Source organism: Leopardus geoffroyi, chromosome C1, assembly GCF_018350155.1.
Source record: "Leopardus geoffroyi isolate Oge1 chromosome C1, O.geoffroyi_Oge1_pat1.0, whole genome shotgun sequence".
Classification (NCBI taxonomy): Eukaryota; Metazoa; Chordata; class Mammalia; order Carnivora; family Felidae; genus Leopardus; species Leopardus geoffroyi.
The window spans coordinates 31,285,530-31,307,361 of NC_059328.1; the positions used below are offsets into that span (position 1 = coordinate 31,285,530).

Below are 21,832 nucleotides of genomic sequence, written 5' to 3' on the forward strand. Positions count from 1 at the left end.
TTACCTAGACGTATGTTTGTTATCCCAGAGGGACCGAGGGCTGGTCGTGACGAGTGGGAAGAAGCGGCCCTACTGCTGAGCGACGCCACTGCCACCCTGTGCCTGATGCGCACAGCCGTCTCTGTGCCTTCCTCCTGCTCCACTTCCATCAGCTCAGGTTGTCTTGGGTCTGTCTGGTCTGCTCCAGCTGCCTCTTTGGGCTCCCTTACCTGTGACAGCAATAGCTAGCTTTCTGATATGTGATTGTTTGACCTAGTCACCTCCAGTTTATGGATGGCAGAGGCATAGGGATGGCTGGCTAGTACTGATGGGTTCCCTGGATTCTGACCTGTCAGGGGCAAGAGTAGAGAGGCCAGCTAAGGAAGGAGGTGGCACTCTGTACCCTAATTCTCCCCCTAATATACAGGGGACAGGATAAAGCAGATTAAGGCCTCAGGTAAAATGGCAGGGCCTCGGCAGTGTTGATCTCTGAATAGGGTAGAGTCTGCTGAGGTAGAGTATATACTGTCTTTTTAATTTTTTTATTTTTTAATGTTTATTTCTGAGAGAGAGAGTGTGTGAGCGGGAGAGGGGCAGAGAGAGTGAGGGATATACAGAATCTGAAGCAAGCTCCAGGCTCGAGCTTCAGCGCAGAGCCCGATGTGGGGCTCAAACCCACGAACCGCGACACGAGATCACGACCTGAGCTGAAGTCAGATGCTTAACCAACTGAGCCACTCAGGCTCCCCAAGTATATATTGTCTTTGTATCAAACTTGGCCCTTTGCAGAAGTCTGAGAGCTACTAGTAAATTTTCCCTCTGTTGAGGATGGGAGCAGAATTCCTAGGATTAATTCAATAATGTTAGCTCCAGTGACGGTGCCAGCTTGCCTGTGGCCTTTATGTTCTCCCCATCATCCTTAATCCTGTAGGTAGCATTCCCCTCCCTGAGGAAGCCTTCTTCCATTTGGTCTTCATCAATCCTTTGGATTCTTCTGCACATATGTTTTATGTAGCTTTGACTGTTTTGAGTGTTTTATCATTATTAGCAGAAAGCTTAATGAGTACTACATGGGGGTTTTTAAGTTCTGTCCTAGGTGCTATACAAAGAAAATTACAAGGAACTTCTATCTCAAAACGTACATTTCAAGACCACAATGATGTGAGTAAGTAACTTGTGGAGCAGGCTATATACAGTTTGGTGGGAAGGCAGGTACGGCCCGTAGTGGAACGGTACCATCCTCTTCAGACAACACACATAGGAAAGCCTCTGGGTCTTCTTATCCAGGATGGGTTCCAGGGAGGAGGATTTCCCAGTTTGACCAGAGACAGATAGGGAGATACATCTTTTCTAAAAATCTGTGAAACCAGGACTGCCCATACCCAGTAAGCAGGATGAAGCTTGCAGTTGGCAGTTGGAGGGGAGAGGATTGCTAGAGGACCTGAGCAAGTTTTGAAATAGGAGTAGGAATCAGCTGAGGAAGGGTGGGGGTGGTATTCCAGGGAACAGCAGGTATAAAAACAAGAGAACTGGGGCATTTTAGGAATTGCAAGAAGTTAGGAGTGAGAAATGAGCCTGAAGAGGAAGATGGGCCAGGCCCAAGGGGCTTGTGTGCCATAATGAAGCTTATGGATATTATCCCAAATAATACTCATTTAGCTAATATAAATTTCCTGTTAAATACTGTATATTGTTGGAGGCTGAGAATACAGCAGTGAAGAGAACAGCAACAACAAAAAAAAACTGCCTCCATAGAGCTTACGTTCTAACTGGGGAGACAACGGTATTTATGCAATGAATGAATATTTGCTGAATGAGTGAAAAGGAGAGATCGACAGGGTTGGAAATGAATTAGCGTTGGAGGTGAAGGCAGGAGTTAAAGATGATGTGGGTTTCAGGCCTGGGCACCTGGTAGATGGTAGAACTAGTCACTGAGGTGGGGTACGCTGAAGAAGCAGTTTGGGGGAGGGGAATGACTTCAGTTTTGGACAGGTTGAGTTTGAGGTGCTTATCACATAGGGTAGGCGAAGGGGCAGAGGACACATTTCTCTCCTCATCCACCTGGAGCTGGATCCACTAGCTTTGGTTCAAGGTGACCTCGTGAGCAGCATGACACAGGCCCAGTAACTAAGGCAACTGGCTGTGGGTCCTATCACCAACAGAAGCCTTGTTCTGTGGCTAAGAAACAAGCCCACCATTTATCCTGGGAATATTTCTGCTCCTACCCAATCTTTTAGAGCAGCCTCTGGGCTGCTGCTACACCGTTCCTGTGCATGCTTACCTGGCAGAGGGCCTCATCAGCTTCTAAGCCCGCCCAGTGCCCTGGTCTCAACACCCCCTTTGGAAAGTGCCAGAGTACCCAGCAGACAACTGGAGACCCTGTTTGTCGGTAAAGCACCAGAGCTCTGGCTGAAAGCCCTTGTCACTGTTGATTTTAGCAGCGTGGGTTGGACACTGGCCATCTGGGTTGAAAGATTAGTGACTTACTAAATTACTTGAAACAAAAATCCCATCATCCGGACTCCTGGAGTTCTGCCAGGGGCAGGTTTGGGACCTGAGTCTTCGCAGGCCACATGGAGGAGAGACTGCTCGGCCTCTGAGAAGGAGCTGGGCTCTCTTGATGCAATACTGGCTTGATGCAGTTCGGGCTTTCTGAATCCCCCTTTTCCTGACTCCAACGGGGAGGGGTGGGGGTTGAGTTCCTACTGCGTTTTTGTTGCACTAGACTTTTGTCTCTCAAGGTCCAGTGGTGGCTATTCATTCTTTTTTTTTGTTTTTTAAAGTTTATTTGTTTTGAGAGAGACAGCACGAGTGGAGGAGGGGCAGAGAGAGAGGAGACAGGGAATCCCAAGCAGGCTCCCTGCCATCAGCGCGGAGCCCAATGTGAGGCTCAAACTCAGAAAATGGTGAGATCGAGATCGTGACCTGAGCTGAAAACAAGAGTCAGACGTTCAACGGACTGAGCCACCCAGGCGTACCTGGAGGTTCATTCTTGACGGGAAGGGAGGAACCTGGATGCTCTGGGCCATCTGGGAACGTGCCTCAATCACACACAAGCTGAGACCAAGTCCTTCCTGGCTTGATGATTGGTGGCGCCTTCCTTTCAGCATCCTGAACATACTAGTCATTTATTTAATAACTATTTATCGAGTACTTACCATGTGCCAGGAATGTTTCTTGTTTGGTTTTTGGTTTTGTTTTTCAAACTTTTTTTCTTTTCAAATGGGGTGTGTGTGTGTGTGTGTGTGTGTGTGTGTGTGTGTGTGTGTGAGAGAGAGAGAGAGAGAGAGAGAGAGAGAACATTTAAGTTCTATTCTTAGTTTTAATTATATAGGGCAGTGTTATCAGCTGTAGTCACCATGTTACTAGATGCTCACACCCGGCACTGTTTTATGTGCTGGGGAATGGAGCAGCAAATGAGAGACCAAAGTTGCTGCCCTATGGAGCTTATATGATGTTGTTGAATAGCAATAAATGCAAAGGAGAGATAATAAAGGGGTATCTGGAATATTGGTGGGGGCGGTGAGAAGGTCATTTTGAGTAAAGACTAGAAACAAGGGCACTGGTTGTGATGGTATTTTGGGAAAAAGCAATCTTTTGGGGAAGAGCGGGGGGCACAACACTTGTGTGACACAGCATGTTCAAGGAGCAGCGTGGGGGCTGGCATGACTGGAGTGGAATATACTGGGGTCCCAGTGTCAACATGAGGTCAGAGAGGCTTAGGAGAGTCATATGGATCATAAGAACATGGGTTTTTCCTTAGTGAAATTCACCCTCCAGGCTGGTGCCTAGGAATCAGCCCCCCTTTCAGCCCCTTCAGATGCCTGAGTCCTAAGGAAGGAGGTGTAACACTTGCATAAGATTTGAAATCCTCCAGTGGACCCGGTCTCTGGAAAGTTGCAGAGAGGGACATGGAAGGAGCCCCAGCCGGCGCATGAGGAAACCTCCAGGAGGCATACACTGGCTAAGCCCAAGGCTTCAGGCACTAGGACAAGTACAGTGACTTGGCTTAGGGAAGGGGGCACCCCCTCCTTCTCCCACTCTCTTCCCCTCACCCCCTGAGCCTGTTCCAGCAGCCACAGCAGCAGTGGGGGCTCCTGGGGGAGGGACAGGGGAGCTGGGAGGCTGGGATACAGGATTTGCTAAAGTATTGAGGGCGAGGTCACCCCTGTGGTCCTTGGGGGCTACCTCACCTTGTCTGTCCTGTTTGTCATTTGGGATAAGGGGGCTGAGATGTCACTGTGTGTGTGTGTGTGTGTGTGTGTGTGTGTGTGTGTGTGTGTGTTGAGGCAGGGGAGGGAGGACCGGGGGTGGACTAGTGAGAGGAGTTCTCTGCCCTGCTCTTCGGAGGAAAAGGGTGCTCCAGCTTGTGTGGGGACCTAGTGCCAAGTTTAGGGTGAGGTGTAGGAGGGTCCAGGCTTCAGCAAATGCTTGGACCTCAGGCTGGAGTCCTGTACCTTCAGGAGGGGCTGAGGCCAGTAGAATGCTTCATTTGGGGGAACAAACACCCAAATCAATAATGGAGCACTGGGATCGGTCACTCCCTGAAAATCAAAGGCTCCCATCCTTGCACGGGTCCGAGGTACCCGCCATGCCCTTTCCTGCTTCTTGGGTGGCCTTGCTGGCCTACAAAGCTGTGAGGCTGGGAGTGCCCAGGGATACTCAGATCAGATCAGATCTGAGCCAGTCTTCCCTAGACGTCCTGAGTGAAAGTGGCATGAGTGAATGTCACTTCTGCTCTAGTGATCCAGGTCCCACAGACCTGGGAACCCCTGAAGGCAAGAACCAAGTCTTTCAATCTTTCATTACCAGTTCCTGTCCCAGGCCAGCCCACCGTGGGTAGCAGGTCTCACAGAGGACCTTCTGTGCTCTGGGCCTTGGCAAGACGCTGGGTGTCCCCAGCTGGCACATGGCTGAAGGGATCTGCCCAAAGTTACACAGCAGGCCACCATCCGGTTCTTCCCACAGATGTTCCTCAAACGTGCCTCCCCTTCAGGAGCCCCTGCCCACCCTGCCCCGACAGTGGCAGCAGGGAAACTCCCATCCTAGTTCGTATCCAAGTCGGGGGCTTTTATTTACAGAAAGGCCTGGATGGATCTCGGGGAAGGGGTGAGGATGGGAGGGGATAATGCCAGGAAGAGAGGGGAGATGGGTGTTTAAATACTCAGATGGGAAGGAGGCAGGGAGGAAGTAGTGGGGCTGGCTTAAGGATGGCCACCTCTGGGGAGTCACCCACCAGCCATCACCCAGCAAGTCCAGGGGAGGAAGATGGGATCAGGGACGGGCAGAGACCTCAGTCCACCTGCCCCAAAGAAGATGGCCCCTGGAAGATGGCACAGATTAAGGAGACATTTGTTTTGGTAACTTCCGAGTCGTGCTCCAGGAAGGAAAGCCACCCATCTGCTTTGGAGCTGGGACTTTCGGGTGACACTCGCCCTGTCGGTCTCACTTTTTCATTCCAATGCCCTCCCTTTCCTTCCCCCATATTTTAGAATTTCCTTTTTCTCAGGACTCCTGGGTCCCAGATGGAAGGTCCTGGGAAAACTGGCTTCCTGGGCTGAGGGATGGGGTATGTGTCCATCCAGAGGGAACCCAGTCCTTTCCCCCCAGGGTGCCCACCGGGCTCTGTCCCAGCCTCATGCTCATGGCCCTTTGATGGATCCAGGTTCTGTGAGGCGTGCAGAGGCATAGGCCGAGGCTCCAAGGCAGGCCGCGGGCTCACAGAAGCCTGGCAGCCCCATGGGGCCTGGCAGGCCTGGTCGGCCTGCTTCTCCCGGGGCCCCTGGGGATCCCCGAGCTCCATCTTTGCCGTTGATTGCTTGGCCGGGCCGGCCAGGGAGTCCTGTGAAAGGGAGAAGACCGGGACATCAGGGCCGCCTCCTGTCTCGGCTGGCTGTAGGATTCTCAGTCCCGTTTTTCAGGGAAGTGGTGGGGGTGGGATGAGGTCAAGGATGGGGCCAGGAAAAAGGGACTGCCCCAGATGGGTTCTGAGAGAGTCGCATTATCCATTATTCCCACCTCCCAATTAGTGAATCTTGGGAGAAAATGCCTTTTCATTTTCCTACATGAAGCAGATTTTGGTACAAGCCAGGATGTCCTCAGAATCTCAGCTGTCTGGTTCCCAGCCAGACCCCACCCAGCAGCTCCCGGGTGCTCCAAAGGGATGCAAAAGCTGGATGTGCGAGAATGAGCTGGCTGAGTAAGAGGCCGCCAGGGCAGAGACCCAAGTGTCTGCAGGTCCTGAATCCCAGAGCTGAGGGACAGAACTGCCGCTCGGCAGGGCCAAGGTCTTACCTGGGATCCCCGGGGGCCCAGGCATCCCGGGATGCCCACGTCCCATCTCTCCCCGGTCACCCTTCTCGCCGCGTTTTCCTGCGGAGAAAGAAAGAAGCCTTTACTTTTCACAATTGGAGGGTGTTTTTTCTACTTTGGTTGCTATTTCATTTCTATTTCACACACAGCAGTTATTCCTGTTTTATGCTAGTTTATAATAGGGGAAAATTGGAAATGTCTGCAGAACTGGTTAAGTAAGGGAAGGTCCAGACAGGATGGAAGGCTACAGCCAATCAAGTTCATTACAGGAAAGCATCTAATAATAATAATGATAGCTAATATTTACTATGTGCCAACTCTACGTAAATTACCTCCACATGTAATCCTCAGGACAATGCTATGAGGTGGTTGTTATTAACATCCCCCATTTTACAGATGATAAATCTAAGGCCCAGGGAGATTATCAGGTAACTTGTCCAAGGTCTATAAGGAGAAAGTGGCAGAGTCTGGACAGACACCTGTCTTGTGACTCTCAAGTTTCCATGCTTTACTACTTTGCTAACTTACCTCCCCGCTTCTAGGATTTTTATGGAGTACCACTAAGCAAATTTATAACAACACCCCCCGCCCCCAAATACTCAAGTTATAAAATAGTACATTCATCTCCATCAATTTTCTACTAAGAAAGCAAGCCCAGGAGTCACATATGACTTCTGGAAAACTTTGCTGAGGGAGTGGGGGAAAATGTACCTCATCCGGAGAGGGGGAATGATGAAAGAGAAAACAGGAGGCTGAGCCATCAGACCACACAACCCATAACCCAATTGGGGTCTGGCCTTGGCCAAGTCCATACCTGCCCAGTCCCCACCCCCACCATAGAACAGCACTCACCCTTGGGCCCTGTATTGCCAATCTGACCCACGGCTCCCACGATGCCAGGGACACCCCGAGGGCCAGGGTGCCCGTGGGGTCCCTGCTTGCCTGGGTACCCAGGAGGCCCAGGGGGTCCTGGGGGACCCATCATCCCGACCGCACCCAGGGCCTCCCTCTTGGCACTCACAGCGACCTCTGCCAGTTGCTCTGGAAGGGAGGGAGGGAGAGGAGAGGTCTGTGAGATGGGGGTGGGCTCGGTGAAATGGGAAGGCAGAGCGTTCCCCACGAGCCGGGCCCCTAGGTGTGCAGAGGAGAAAGCCCAGTGTGTAATGTCCCATTCCCCCCGGTTTGCGGAAGTCAGAGATCCAGCGTGGACAGATGTACATAGGTCCCCGGCCTCTTGGAAGCAGAGCTGGAATGAGCACCCAGGCCTGCAGACCCTCGGGCAGGGCCAAGTGGAGCAGCTCCTGAGGGGTGGCGCCGCGCCGGCTTGGACTGGGAGGAGGAGGGGGTGCTGCCCCCGCCCTCACCTTGCATCATCTTCATCATCACCGCCACGATGTGCTGGTCACTGGCATCTCGGCCCTGCGAGCAGAGAAGGCCTTCCAGGAAGAAGCCCCTGGCCGGCTCCCATTCTCCCACGGAAGTCTGTGCGGCATCGGACAGAAATCCCCCCCGCCGCACCGACCCCCAAGCCGTCCGAGGTGGGGCCTCAGGGAAGCCAGCTGGCTCCGGGGACTCCCAGCCTTTGAGGGGTCAGCCGCGCCCGCAAAGGGATTTCCTACCGGGAGACTCCCCGCTCCTGGGGGCCGACTCACCGCCACGCCCTGTCTCCCCGGCAGTCCCGGCACGCCTCGGTCTCCAGCTAGTCCTCGAGAGCCGGGGGGCCCGGGGTAGCCCTGCACCCCCGGGGCGCCCGCGTCCCCGCTGGGGCCCGGGTAGCCGGGTTCTCCGCGGACTCCTTGCTGCCGGGGCGGGGGTAGGGGTGGTGCGGAGCTGCGGTGAGAGTTCGCACGCGCGGGGGAGGGAGAGGGGGAGGGGAGGGGAGAGTGGGGGGTGGGAGGAAGAGGGGGTGGACAGGGAGGAGAAGGGGAGGGGAAGGTGCGGGAGGAGAGGGAGGAGGCCGGGACAGCAGCCGTCGCCGGGCAGCGGGGCGCGGCATCGCGGGGGCTGGACTCACCTGTCCCTTGGGCCCCGGCTCGCCAGACTCGCCCTGCAGGCACAGGGAAGCCGGGTCACGGGCGCTGAAGCCCCAGAGCCCTCCCCCCTCCCCCCCCCCCCCCCCCGCCCCGGCCGCCCCAGCGCGGCCAGCTCACCTTCTCGCCTTTCTCTCCCGGGAGACCGGCCACCCCCCGGTCGCCCTGCAAATTGAGCACAGCGAGTCAGAGCGGCGACGGACCCCCACCCGCCGCCGCCGCCGCCGCCGCCGCCGCCGCCGCCGCCCGGAACGCGGGGGGAGGGGAGACGCTGGTACTCACCAGGCCGCCGCGGGGTCCGGTCTTCCCTGGGGAGCCCTGCAGCAAGCGGGCAGTCAGGACTTGGTGAGTTCCCCTCTCCCGGGACGTCTGGGTCCCCTCCCCCTCCCCACCCCCGCCCCCCGCAACCCCCGGTCCTGGCCACACCCCTCTGCAGCTCCTCCCTGTCTCCCAGGGCCGCCTGGGACCCGCCGGACATATTTTTCCGCGAAGATCTGGAGGGCTGAGGAAGGACCTAACTGAGCTCCAGCACCCCCAGGACCTGAAGCCTCTTGCCCAGGTATTTTCCAGCCCCATTTGGTACCTTGTCTCCCTTGATGCCTGGCAAGCCTTGGGGCCCTGGAATTCCGGGAGGCCCCTGCTCCCCCTTGGGTCCCTGAGGAGAAAAGAACCAAGAGTAGTGTATCAAATGAGGTGTCCAGACATGCTCCCCACTGCCCATCAGAGCTGGCCGCCTCCACTAACCTGCCGTCCTTGAGGGCCTGGCTGCCCCACCGGCCCCCTCTCACCCTGGTCACCCTGAAATGGAAAGAGAGGATGACACACAGGCCAATGACACACAGGCCAGAGGATGACACACACCCCCTCCTCGGTCGCCCCCTCCAGACCCCAGACCCTGATGGTCAGGATGCCCTCCATTCCTCCACACCAGCACTGAGGTCCTTTGCTCCACTTTACAAACCAGCAAACTGGGGCCCTTGCCGGGAAGGCCTCACAAGGCTGGGCAGGTGCTGGAGCCGTGGATAGGACCCAGATCCTGGGTCCAGTGGTGCCAGCTGCTGCAAAGGCCACCAGGGAGGGACCACTGTGCCAGGCACTTACCTTCTGCCCCATGATGCCTCGGGGTCCGATTTCTCCTTGAGGTCCTGGCTCTCCCTGGGGGACAGAAACTGGGAGTGAGGCAATGGGCCTGGTGCATCCCTCCCTTCCACGGCTGGCTAACCCCTACTCTCCCTGGGTCTTAGCTAATTCACTTCATCATTTATCCCCTGTTCTTTGGGTCCCTGTCCTTTTCCTTCAGTAGGACCCCACATAGTTGTAGTCAGTCATCATGTGATTATTTATTTAATATGTGCCTTTTCCACTAAACTGTAAACTCCAAGTACGAGACTATCTCAGCATCTAACACAGTTGCAGGTATTTGGTGAATGTTTATGGAATGAATGAATGAATGAATGAATGAATGAATGACTCTGCTGGATTCTTAGCCCCAGTCAACTTGGCCATCTGAGCATGTCATACCCATATAGAACAGAACCAATCCCGCCATCACCACACTGTACATAGAGAAACAAGGACCCAGAGTGGAAAAGGGGTGTCTCCCTGGGTCAGTGGGTCAGTGGCATAGCCCAGACTGGCATTCAGGCCCCCCTAAACTAGGGCTTCACCCCACACTCTCACCCAGGCTGCATATGCTGAGTGCAGGGTCTTCAGACCTGGGAGGGGGACTAATGCAAGAGCCCTGTGTCAGGGAAGGGACACTTACCTCCTTCCCAGGAGGACCAGAGAATCCAGGGAGGCCCTGCTGGCCTGGCTCCCCCTGCAGGAAAACAGTTTTCAGGTCAGTCTGGGGGGTCTAGTCAAGCTCTTGATCTTGCAGAAGCCTGATGAACCCTAAACAGAATCTAGAACCAAATGAGTTGGGGGAAAGGTGTTCTTGGTCAGGTCTTTTGGAGTCCATTTATTTTCCTGTTTGTTTCTCCTCTGGTTGGGAGCCATGCCATCCTGTTTCCACAGAGGGCTGAGGGGAGCGGCAGGAAGGAGGTGCTTAGGCACTGTTGTTGAGCCGGGGGTGAGGCCTGGGCCTTAGGGTCTTTTAGCCATGCCCCTGGACCCTGCCCCCCAGGCTCCCTTGCTCAGATGAAGCCAATCCTGTCCCCAGCTTGAGGTCACCTTACCTTGTCTCCAGGGCCTCCTTTTGTCCCAGGCTGGCCCGGCACACCCTGGAGAAAGAAGATGACATCAGTTTCTATCCTGGCACTGGGGAGCCCCAGGCACCTCCTGCTTTACCTCCTATCCCCATTTCAGATCCCCTCCTTTCCTCAGCCCTGGCTTGTGGGAGCTGAACAACAGAAGGCCCAGCCATGGCATCACAGAGTTGACTGTACCCTGAGCCAAGGTGGGAGAGGACGGGGGTACAGAGGGGCCTATAGTCTATGGGAAGAAGAGAAGCACCCTGTGTTCACAGGCACACGTAAATGACTATAGGAACACAATCTGCACACAGGCATGTTATCAGGCTTTGGCCTCAGCACCTCCAGCAGGGAGGCAGGGGGCGTCCCATGGACTGGGCTTCCAGAAGGTATGCGATGGAGGTGGCCCTGAATGGTGAGAAGGCACAGAGAGGTAGGGAAGGGCATTCCAAGCAGAAGCACCTGCAAAGGCCTGAAGGTGTAGGGGTAGAAGAGGCAAGGCAGGGTTCCCTGAGAAAGGAGAGGACACGGAGGGGCCATGGCTGGTGAGGATGGAAGGGTATGGTGGGGTCAGATTATGGTGGCCTTGAATGCTAAAATGAGCTGTGAGGACAAGCCTTGCAGCTGTCCTGTTCACAACTTTCTCTGCCTCTCAGTGCACCCTGGGGACTCAGTAACCATGTCTTGAATGACTGGATGGAATGACTTTCCTGGAGGCAGTGAGGGCCATGAAAAGTGCCTTAGTGGGAAATAACCAACATGGAGAATTGGAATGATCAAAGAGAAGTCTAGAGCAACTGTCCAGATGATGAGGCCTAAGCCAGGCCAGGGTCCACAGAGGTGGTGATGAGGTCTGGGCTGGGTGGGAACAAGGACTAGAGCAAGATCCCTGGGTGTGTGGATTTCTACCTCATCAACCACTCATGCCACCATGGGGAAGTGGGCAACACTGAGCAGGAGAAGCAATTTGCCCCTGGGGCCGCCCCTGGGACTCCACCCCGTACTCACCGCTAGGCCCTGGTGGCCTTGGTTTCCTGGCCGCCCCGCCTGTCCTGCACTGCCCTGGGAGAGACAGAGAACCAGAGGCACAAGTGAAAGCTCCAGCTAGAGGGTCCATGGCTTCTGCCCCCGTGCAAGTAAGGAAACTGAGGCCCAGAGGCAAGCAGGGATGCATCAGTGGCACACTTAAGGATCCCAGGCTCCTACGCCTCCAGGATCAGTGTGATGAGACTCAGGGCCTGAGCTGGGAGGAACCCTGACCACTCCCCAACTCTACCGGCAATCCCCACTCATACCTTCATGCCAGGTGTGCCTGGGGTCCCATCCTTGCCGTCGATGCCTGGGGGGCCCTGCTCAGAAGGAAAGTGGGGAGATGCCTGGGGTCAGGCCACCCACCCATGTCCCTCTGTGACAGCTGCAGTCAGTGTGTAGGTAGGAAGTGGGTCTGGTTATCTCAGGAACCCCCACCAGCCAACTGAGTCGGGGGGGGGGCAGAAATGGGAAGAGGATTTGGGGGGATGGGCCACAGTCCTTCCTCAGTGGATGACAAGTGTCCCAGATTGCTGCAAGCTTCCCCAAACCTCTGCTACATCACCACCCCATTTACAGGTGAAAGAACTAAAGCACAGAAAGAGGGCCTCTCCCAAGGTCACAGAGCCAACCCGCCAGCAACAGAGCTCAATCCAGAATCTCAGGCTCCTCGTCCTCTGAAGCTTGGACAGAGTTGACCCCGCTCTCTGTCTGGGTAAGCCTGGGCCACTTACGGTTGCTCCCTTCGGGCCTGTTATTCCCTGGGGTCCTCGAACACCTTGGCTGCCCTGCAAAGTAGATAGAAATGAGGTCACCTTCGAGATGCTGAACCCCTGTCGGGCTGATCAGAGAGGGGAGCACTGAGAACAGGGACCTCCAGCTCTCAGGGTCCCTCTTGGCACAGGCCACATTGTGCAGGGGCTGGAGAAGAGGGGCCTGAGGCCCAGAGGGGAGGGAGTAGAGGTCAGCGCCAAGCTGATGGGACTGGGCTGGGCTGGGCTGGGCAAGTGCAGGGATAGGAACCAGCACTCACCGAGACCTCACCTGGGCTCTGAGCTCCACTTATATGAAGGAACACAACCAAATACAATGTGTGGACTTTGGGTCTTGATTTGAACAAGAACCCTGAAGAGACATTTTTGAGACAATTGGGAAACACTGAACATAGACTGATATTAAGGAATAACTGATATTTGCTGATATTAAGGGATAATGGATAATCTTGTTGGTATGAAAGTGAATGATATAATTATGTGAGAAAAAGCCCTTTTTTTTAAGCTATACAGACAGAAGTATTTAGGAATGAAATGACATGATGTTGAGGCAAAGATTTGCTTGAAAATATCAACAACAGGAGCACCTGGGTGGCTCAGTCAGTTGGGTGCCCGGTTCTTGGTTTTAGCTCAGGTCATGATCTCACAGTTCGTGGATCGAGCCCCGTGTCAGGCTCTGCTCTGAGCATGAAGCCTGCTTGGGATTCTCTCTCTCCGTCTCTCTCTGCCCCTCCCCCACTAGAGCTATCTCTCTCTCCCTCTCTCTCTCTCTCAAAGTAAATAATATTTTTTTTAAAAAAGGAAGGATATAAAATATCAGCAACAAAGTGGTGGATTGAATAGGGCAAAGTGTCAATTTGGGGAGACAGGTATATAGAAATTCAGTGTATAATTCTCTCTACTTTTATATGTGTTTAAAAACTTAACATAAAAAACTTTTAAGAAAGTTTAGTTACTGCTCAGTTTTTCTATAAACTCAGAACTGCTCAAAAGAAATAGTCTATTAATTTTTCTAAAAAGTTAAGAGAACTGGGATATAGACCAAATCCCATTAGCCCCATGGCTGATTTGCTGGAATTTCATTGTCTGGCCACAGCGAGCGTGGGACTGGATCCTATGCCTTCTCCCAAATTGAATGTGATCAGCACAGGCTGGGCTTGCAGGAGTGGGGGCTGGTGGGGTGCCTGGGCTCCCAGCACAGAGGCTCCTGCCCCGCACGGATCACTCACCTGCACAGACACACAGGGTAACGCACACACACATGCACGCACTTGCAGACACACAAAGTACAGACGCAGAGTAACTCACTCACACACCCCCATGCATTCGCACAGACGCTCAGAGTAACACACACACACGCACCTGCAAAGACACACACAAAGCAACACATTCGTGCGCACCCATACAAACACAGAGTGATGCACGCACACACAACCATGCATCTGCATGGAAAGAGTAACACACACACACACACACACACACACTCGTATAGACACACAGAGTAATGCACACACACACACACACACACACACACACACACACACACACACACTTGCACATGAGCCTTGGGTGGCCCCCCCAGTACTCTCCAGGGACCCTGGCTGGACAAAGGGTGGCTGAGGACTCACCACATCGCCCTTCTCCCCGGCTCGGCCTGGCGGCCCCCGTGGACCTTCCTCACCCTGGCAAGAAGGACAAACAGGCATCCAGATCACATGGGCTCAGGGGGCCCCACTCCCTTTGCAGCCCCAGGAGCTCCAGCCTGGAGGAGGTATGTGTGCAGGAGCAAGAGGACACTTACTGGTGACCCAGCAGCACCAATGGAGCCCACCATGCCTTTGTACCCACGAGGACCCTGGGGAGAGAAAAGAGGTACAGTCAGTTCTGGCTGGACCCCAGAGGCCAGGGGGCTGTTCATGATAGCTCTTGCAGGACACCCCCGACTTACTTACCGTCTCTCCTTTGGGTCCCTCCATGCCTGGGTAGCCCCTGATGCCCTGGGGACCCTGTCAAGACACAAGAATGACAGCAATGGCGATTTCAAGGTTCCTCTGAGGCGGGCAGCATAGTCCCTATCTCAGAGAGGGGACACTGAAGCTCAGAGATGGGGAGGGACTCACCAGGGTCACTCAAGGGGACAGAGGCAAAACCTGGGCCTCAGCTGAGTCTTCTGGCTGACAGCTTTGGTGCCTGTCCCTCAATTTCTGACAGTCAGCCTCCCTCTCTCCACCCAGAGACGTGCCAACTGGACACAGGTGTTTCTTTTACAGGTTAAAGGCCCGAGCGAGGGAATGGCGCCACTAAGATCCCTTAGGATGAGGAGAGAGGGGGGTCCCGGGAGGAGCATTCCTTACCGGTGGTCCAGGGATGCCTTGCTCTCCAGAGGCACCCACGTCTCCCTTGGGACCCTGTGGGGCAGGAATGAGTGATCAGACAGGCAGGCAGATCGAGAGAAAAACATACAGACATCCAAAGATACCATCCCTTTCCCAGAAAAAGCAGACAGGAAGGACCCTAGAACCCGTGGGAAAATGGAGGCCCAGCAAAGAGAAGGTACTTGTCCAGAGACACGCTGACCTGGAATATAGGCCTCTTGCTTCTCAGCTCAGTGCCCAGAGACCCACAGGGAAAGGAGAAGGGATGAAGAAGGGACAGTCCCTGTAAGACCCTCTTCACACACACCTCTGTAGCCCTCTGTTCCTCATACTCACGGGCCTCCCCTGGCGGCCAGAATCTCCCAGAACCCCGCGTTTGCCAGGATGCCCCTGAAGGGAAGGAGGGAACTCAGTGTGAGGTCGCCTCCCAACCACCTGCTCTGCCCTCCAAGGACTTGGGCCAGTAGCTCACCTTCACTCCCTGCAGCCCTGGGGGGCCTTTCACACCCGCCGGACAGTTGGTTGGACACTGGAAAGAAAATCCCGCCAGGTTCTGTGGTCACTGGCCTGCCCTGTCTTGCCAACTCCCAGACCCTCCTCTCACCCCACTTGGCTGAACCTCCGTGGGGCAGCCCCTCGCCATCCCACTGACTCTACCTCCAAAGCCGACCCACCCCTTCCCCACATTAGACCCGCCCCAGGGCCTCCTCTCACCAAGAAATCCGCACTGCCTTCCAGACCCTGGATGGTTCCTGGGCGGCCCTGAGAGGAGATATGTGGAGATGAAGCCTGACCTGAACCTTTCCCACCTCAGGCTTTGCCAAAGACCCTCATCCTTCCCCATGCGGGAAGTCTACGGACACTTACCGGTTTGCCAGGTGGCCCCGGGGGCCCTGGTGGCCCCTCTGGTCCAGGATCCCCCTGGAAACAAGATGGGCCAAGATCATACTCCTGTCCAGCTCTTCCAGGGTCACTCTGCCCCCTCCTCCAGTCCCCGATACTGTCCTGTCCACCCTGTCCTCCAGGTCACCTTCTGAGATCTGAGATCTTGGGGAGATAAGAGGCCTGGTTGCAGGGAGTGGCCCCAGCCCTTGGCTTTCCTGAACCACCTACAGCAAGGTGGGCTCAGCGGGAGAGGCTTCTGCCCCAGACCTGAAGGAGCTCCTGCTGGCCAGAAGCAGGCCCAGGAGCTGCTGCAGAGACACTCCAGCTTGCCAGCTTGGAGGTTAGAGGGCAGGAGGCAGAGTGAGCAGAGGGGTGGCTGGGGCTCACCTTGGGGCCTGTGATTCCAATCTCACCAGGGAGGCCAACAGGTCCAGGTGGTCCCTAGGAGGAAAGCTGTCACTGGTTAGGATGCCTCGGAGGTTTAGCCCACCCTGATACCAAGGTAGGGGCACCTAGAAGCCCCTTCTCCACTTTTACTTTGGAACCAAGCCCAGAGAGACTGACAACTTAGGGCTTTACGGGCCATAGAATCCCAGAGGCAGCAGGTAGGCCCAGAGTGAGCTGGCCCAGAGTTCTCTGGGAAGTCTGCCTGTTCTGGACACCATCACAGGATGCTGGCCCCTCCCCTTGATGGCCCGTCCTTCTGTATCCTCCTTCCCCAAGAGTCCCAGGGACCCTGTCCCACCCAGAAGGACTTACAGGAGGTCCAGCAAAGCCAGGGCCCTGGAACAGAAGGAAAGGAAATTGAGTTCATGGCTCCTTCTGCAAGTCCCCCCCTCTACCCACAAAGGGTCCCTTGAAGCCCTTGCAGGTTATTATACTCACTGGCAGGCCAGGGGGACCTGGGAGGCCGGGCTGCCCCTGCAAGAGCAAGGGGAGAGGTTCAGAGGCTGGGGTCTCCTAGGTCTCTGCTCCTCTCTCCCACAGCCCCGTCCTTGGATGGCCCAAACTGAGTCCCCAGCAGGCCACTTACCTTGACTCCAGGGATCCCCATGGGGCCAGGCTCCCCCTTGGCTCCAGTTAGACCCTGGGAAAGAAACAGAAGGTAGATCAGCGAAGGGCAAACTTGTTCCCTGAACCACGGGAGAGGGCAGGGCCTGAAGTCTCTCCTGGGCAGGCCCCAACTGCTTCCCATCCCTCTCCATGAAGGTCAAGTGACTGCAACACTGCTTTCCCCTCCCCCAGTGCTCACAGCAACCCTGGGAAACAGGAAGGCAGAAGGATTACTCTTTTATGAAAGATGAGAAACCAAGGCCCCAAGATTTGTCTGCACAGGCCTCACACCTCCCAGCTGAGGAGCCTAGAAGAGCTACATGTAGGTCTGGATTGGCCATTTTCTTGACGTCTGTCTGCCCTTGGCAACTTTTTCCAAGCCTTAGTGTTCACATTTCCAAAATGGGTTAATCATGTTTACCTCTCTGGATGGATGTGAGAACCAATATGCCAGTGGAAGGCAGTGTGCTTCTTAATCTTTGCAGGTTGTGGAAAATTTGGAGGGGTCCTGGTGGCTGTTCATAGCCACGATGACCCTCTTGAGCCAACAGGGCAAAGGCAACTCATGGGACCTCTTTCTCCTCCCATCTTTTAGTGACTGACCCAGGTGTATTCCTCAGTCAGATGACTGTCTCAATGGTTCTGGCTGTGTCCAGGAGCCTGTGACCTTGGGGCTCCTGGGAATTCTGTGGTATCGACGAATAATGTTCCTCTCCTGCATTGCTCCTGGGGCCGCGAGGGGGTAGTAGGGAAGGGAATAGGGAAGGAAAGGACAGCTCCATGCACAGTGTTCAATCTGCTACTTGGAGGCTGGAAATGTGAGACTAAATCCTGGCTGCTACAGATGAACAGAACCCCTGTTTGGACCCCCATGTGCCTGTGATTCATGCTCCTGGGGTGGCTGTGGGGTCACAAGTCATATGGAGGTGAAGGGAACTCATAGCTATAGTCTCCACCTTGCTGCCCTGCTCTGAACAGAAGAGAGAGAAGATGCCAGAATCGGACTCTGGAAGTCAGTGAGTGGAGCCCTAACTGGCTTTACCAGACACTCAGGTACTCACATCAATCCCAGGCTTCCCGTCCGGCCCATCTGGCCCCGCTTTGCCAGGTTCTCCCTTAGGTCCCTTAACAACAGAGGCGGGGCAAATATTAGCCAGAGGAGGGCAAGAACTAGAAAGGTCAAAGGTCAAAGAGGAAAAAAAGCACTCACCGGAGGCCCAGCTTTCCCAGGGGGCCCCTTGTCACCCTGTAAGATAGGAGTTGGTTAGACAGCACCCTGTGGCTCATGCTACCCCAAATGGGCAGCCCTGGCTGGCTGGCCCCACATCCCCTCTCCTCACTTTCTTCTCTTCTGTCCTGCATCCCCTCAGCCTTGCTTTTTTTTTTTTTTTTTTTCTTTTTGAAAATAGCTCCCTTTTCCTCAAAAAAAAAAAAAAAAAAAAATCATAGATGGATTGAGACCAACCCCAGCCAGGTTGGAGAGGTGCTGTTAACGTGCAAGCGGGTTAATAGACACATAGATGTTGGTAAGGTGCCAGTTAGAAGACCCGCAGATAAGGTTGTGGGCTCCAAGCTACCTCAGAGAGTGGGTGTCTCTTGGATTTGGGCAAGTGTGGGAGAAACTGGGACTTTCAGAAAAACATGAAAGGGAGGTGAACTGGGTGGGGAGCAGCTCTTTTCTGGATTGGGGTCAGGAAAAGAAGAGACTGGGGCAAGAGCAGGGACCAAGACGGCCTATGAAGAGGGTCGATTCAATCTGTTCCTAAAGCAGAAAGGATCTCCTTCCCCGGTGACAAAGGACCCATGGTGGAGGACAGCCAGGGCCTGTGGAGTTATATGCAGGCCGAGAGGACTTCAGGCAGTTCAGGGCCTGCAGCCGCCAGAGAGTCTGGCAGGGACCCAGCGCCCAATGTTTGGAGGGTGGGGGCGCCAGGTTGAATAGAAGTCTGTCCAGATGGGTAAACATGGAGCTGACCTCCTGGGGGAGCCTCCTGAATGAGGCATTTAACCCTCACCATGCTAGGGAGAGCAGGGAACAAGCCCTGCTGGTTCTAAATCGGGGAGGAAAATGCAAAGGAAGAGACAGGAGTCTGGTTCAGCTGGTCAGCGGTCTGACCAAGGCTCCCAAGCCACCCTGAAGAAGAATGCAGACATGCCGGGGGCAGGGCAAGGCGTCTCCCACCCCCCACCCCCCCAAAAAAAAGGGAGAGTAGGGGTGGGGGATAAGGAATCGCTTTGAGCTGCGGCCGGCAGACGGAACAGCAGCTCCTTGTCCGCCGGCGGCTATAAGGGGCTTTGCATCTCAGCGCTAGTTTTGAGGTTTCCCAGAACAAACGGGCTCCTTGTGGCGCAGGCCGGCGCCGCTTACTGACAACAGGGGGCGCTGCATCTCCAGGCACCCACCCCACAGCCGCCGCCGCTCACAAAGTTCGCCTTTGTCCGCGGCCTCTCCCCCACTCCGCCCCCCCCCCCCCCCGCCCAGGTTGGAGACTTACGTCGATGCCGTCAGATCCAGGCACTCCCGGCGGCCCTGGGGGGCCCGGGGGCCCAGGTTCTCCGGGCGGGCCTCTCTGAAAACACACAGAGGCGTGCAGCCCTCAGACTGTGCAGGGAGCCGGGCGTCCCAGCGGCGAGCCTCCCCGGGAAACGCAAGCGCCCTTGCGTTTATTGAGAACCTAGTGTGCACCGCACTGTGTACCACTACATGTACCGTCTTTTGGAACGCTCAGAACTGTCAGGCGGATACTATTACGAGCCCCAGTTTGCAGTTGAGGAAGCAGGCTCAGAAGGATTATGAATGATCACAGAGAGTAAGTGGTGGAGCTGGGGCCGCCGGTCTCCTTCCACCGGACCGCGCTGCCCTTGGGCTGTCGCGGTGGGGAAGAGATGGAGATGCCGACGGCGCAAGTGAATCACAGATGGTAGGCGAGGCGGTGCCCAGCAGACTGCTGGCTCCAGTGAACGGTTGCTCGTATTATTCTTTTTAGATGAACAACAGGTATACATGGTGAGTAGGTACCCCTCCCTCTCGCCCGAAAGGAAAGTGGGGGAGGCGCAAGGAGAGGGGGCGTAGGGAAGGGAGGCCCGTTCTCCCTTCCCCTCAGAGCAACCCTCTCCCAGCGCCGTTCCTCCCTCGGGTTGCCCTCGTTTGGGGGCCAGCCCCGACCCAGGCAGGGGTCGCGCGCCTGCCTGGTGCCCGCGCCCTCCCCTGGCCGAGAAGTGCCAGGCTGGTGCCCGGGCCCGGCCCCATCGCGCCCCTGTCCCGTTAGGCCCCCAGCACCCCCCCCCCCACGGCCCTCCGCAGCGCAACGGGGGCGCGGGAGTGGGAGCCGGGCCGAGGGGCAGCGGCCGGGCCCGAGCGGCGTCTGGCTGGAGCCGGGGCCCCCGGGGAGGAGGCGGGGCGGAGGCTCCGGAGCCCTGTGAATGGGCACCATTGTCTCCCCCGCCTCCTGGGCTCTTGGGGCTGCCAGGACCGGGCGCCAGCTCCTGGCCACGCTGTCGGTCCCAGGCTGGGCCGAGCGTCCCCCGACAGGGTCCCTCTGGCTCCCCGGCTCGTCCGCCTCCCTTCGCGGCGCCTGGACGCGCCCCCGTGCGCACCCACCGAGGGGACGCGCGCCGCGGGGCCGTAGGAACCCGAGGGGGGCGTCGGGGGGGGGGCGCCAGGGTAGCGGGCAGACAGGCCGAGCCCTTCACCAGCCTCCTGGGTCCCGCACCCCGGACCCCCCCACCCCGCACCCTGGCCCCGGCGTGGCAGCGGCCGCGGGACTTACGATCTGCGCCAGGGCGAGCACGAGCACCTGGAGGAGCACCAGGAGGCTGCGGGGGGCGGCCGCGGCGGCCATGGCGGGCGGCGGGGTCGCGGAGGACGGGTGCTCGGGTCCACGCTCGCACCGGCCCGCAGAGGCTCCGGGCGCGGCGGCGCTGGCTGCTCTCGGCCGGGCCGGGCCGGGGCGCCTGGATATGCGGCGGGGCGGGGCGGGGACCCGCGGGGTCTGTCACCTGAGAGGGCCGGGGGAGGGAGGCCGGCGCCCTGCGCCCAGCTCCGCCCCGCTCCGTCCGGCAGCCAGTGCCCACCCTCTGCCCTCCGAGGAGCGGCCGGGGTGCAGGACTGAGACCGTCGTCCCATTTCTCCGGGAGGCCGTCCGAGGTCCCCCTCCAGCCTGACCTTCAAGGCCCAGCACCTTCCCCCGGACCCGCAGCCCGCGCCCCATCGCTGGCCGGGTGGTCAGCCACTTCTGCCTGCGAGCCCTGGCCTGGGTCCTTCCTCTCTCCTCCAGGGCCCGGGCCCAGAGCGAGTTTTTAGGTTCTGCAGACCCTGTCTGTAACATAGGCACCACTTTGTTCAACTTCACACACAGTCAGGCCTCTTCTCTATGAGCACCTACCAAAGCCCTTCCTGGGTCAGCCATCCCGTGAATACCCCTGTCCACCTTTTCCTTCTTGCTTCCCTCCCCCCTCCCCCAACTCTATAATGGAGTTGACTGTGCCTCACCTCCAAACTCCTTCATTTCCCTCTCATCTCCCTGCTTCCGCCCCAGCAGGGAGATACGTCTCTTGGAGGTCACCAGTGGGGCCCAGCCCCTCTTTAGTAACCCTCTCTCCGCTCCCCCCACCCCCCACCGCCCAGGAGGCTGTTGGCTCCTGGAGCTGCCGTTAGCCATTCTCTCCTAGAAGCTTCCACCGTCCAGCCCTCCTCCTTCTATTGCCTTCTTCTATTGCCTTTTCTTCACTGCAGCTTTATCTTTAAGCACCACAGTCTCTAACTCTGGGCCTTCTTTCTCATTCGGGGTGATCTCCTCCACCTTCATGGAAACAGCCACCACCTTATTTACCAGTTTCCAAAGCCTACTTACCCAGCATCACCTCTCTCCCAGTCTTAGCTTCCTTTCCATTCACTTAAGTAATATTGGTAGGGTGATTTGGAATCAGACTGTCACTAACCATGACCACAGGCACCTGACACTATATGATGTCTCAGTTGCCTCATCTGTAAAAGGGGATGATGATAGTCCCTGTCTTACAGGGTTTTTGTGAAGATTGGATGAGATGGTGTATATGAGGTACTTAACCTAGCAGACACGCATACTAGGTGCTTGATAACGTTTTCGCTTTTATTGTGATTTATGGAGGACACTTTCTTTACCATCCTGTACCCAGTATGAGGGAGAGGACCACAAGATCAGCTAAAATAGTCAACTCTCTGG

At 56.2% G+C, this 21,832-nt stretch overlaps 2 protein-coding genes and 1 long non-coding RNA gene across 4 annotated transcripts in view; 2 read left to right on the forward strand and 1 right to left on the reverse strand.

The window, feature by feature from the left end:
* Positions 1–819, forward strand: part of ZMPSTE24 (zinc metallopeptidase STE24) — a 40,553-nt gene extending 39,734 nt beyond the window's left edge. The window contains exon 10 of the mRNA XM_045482326.1: positions 9–819. Within this exon, the coding sequence (XP_045338282.1) occupies positions 9–50 (42 nt within the window). The 3' untranslated portion in view covers positions 51–819. The remainder of the gene's footprint in view (positions 1–8) is intronic.
* Positions 820–5,028: 4,209 nt separating this feature from the next.
* On the reverse strand, positions 5,029–20,574 carry COL9A2 (collagen type IX alpha 2 chain). The gene is made up of 32 exons (XM_045482323.1): positions 20,399–20,574; positions 19,124–19,198; positions 17,839–17,874; positions 17,690–17,752; positions 16,609–16,662; positions 16,461–16,496; positions 16,335–16,358; positions 15,963–16,016; positions 15,558–15,611; positions 15,405–15,452; positions 15,163–15,219; positions 15,027–15,080; positions 14,670–14,723; positions 14,268–14,321; positions 14,117–14,170; positions 13,944–13,997; positions 12,277–12,330; positions 11,809–11,862; positions 11,522–11,575; positions 10,499–10,543; positions 10,087–10,140; positions 9,423–9,476; positions 9,066–9,119; positions 8,905–8,976; positions 8,604–8,639; positions 8,442–8,486; positions 8,306–8,338; positions 7,944–8,090; positions 7,656–7,710; positions 7,144–7,332; positions 6,274–6,351; positions 5,029–5,821 (listed from the first exon to the last, which is right to left on the reverse strand). Exons 1-32 carry the CDS (start codon positions 20,468–20,470, stop codon positions 5,622–5,624), a joined length of 2,067 nt encoding a protein of 688 aa, XP_045338279.1. The 5' UTR covers positions 20,471–20,574; the 3' UTR covers positions 5,029–5,621.
* Positions 8,233–21,832, forward strand: part of LOC123599871 — a 28,391-nt gene continuing 14,791 nt past the window's right edge. The window contains exons 1-3 of one of the 2 annotated variants that reach the window (XR_006713331.1): positions 8,233–8,666; positions 8,776–8,880; positions 12,122–12,257. This is a non-coding gene — a long non-coding RNA (uncharacterized LOC123599871). The remainder of the gene's footprint in view (positions 8,667–8,775; positions 8,881–12,121; positions 12,258–21,832) is intronic. The other variant, XR_006713330.1, reaches the window with a different exon arrangement.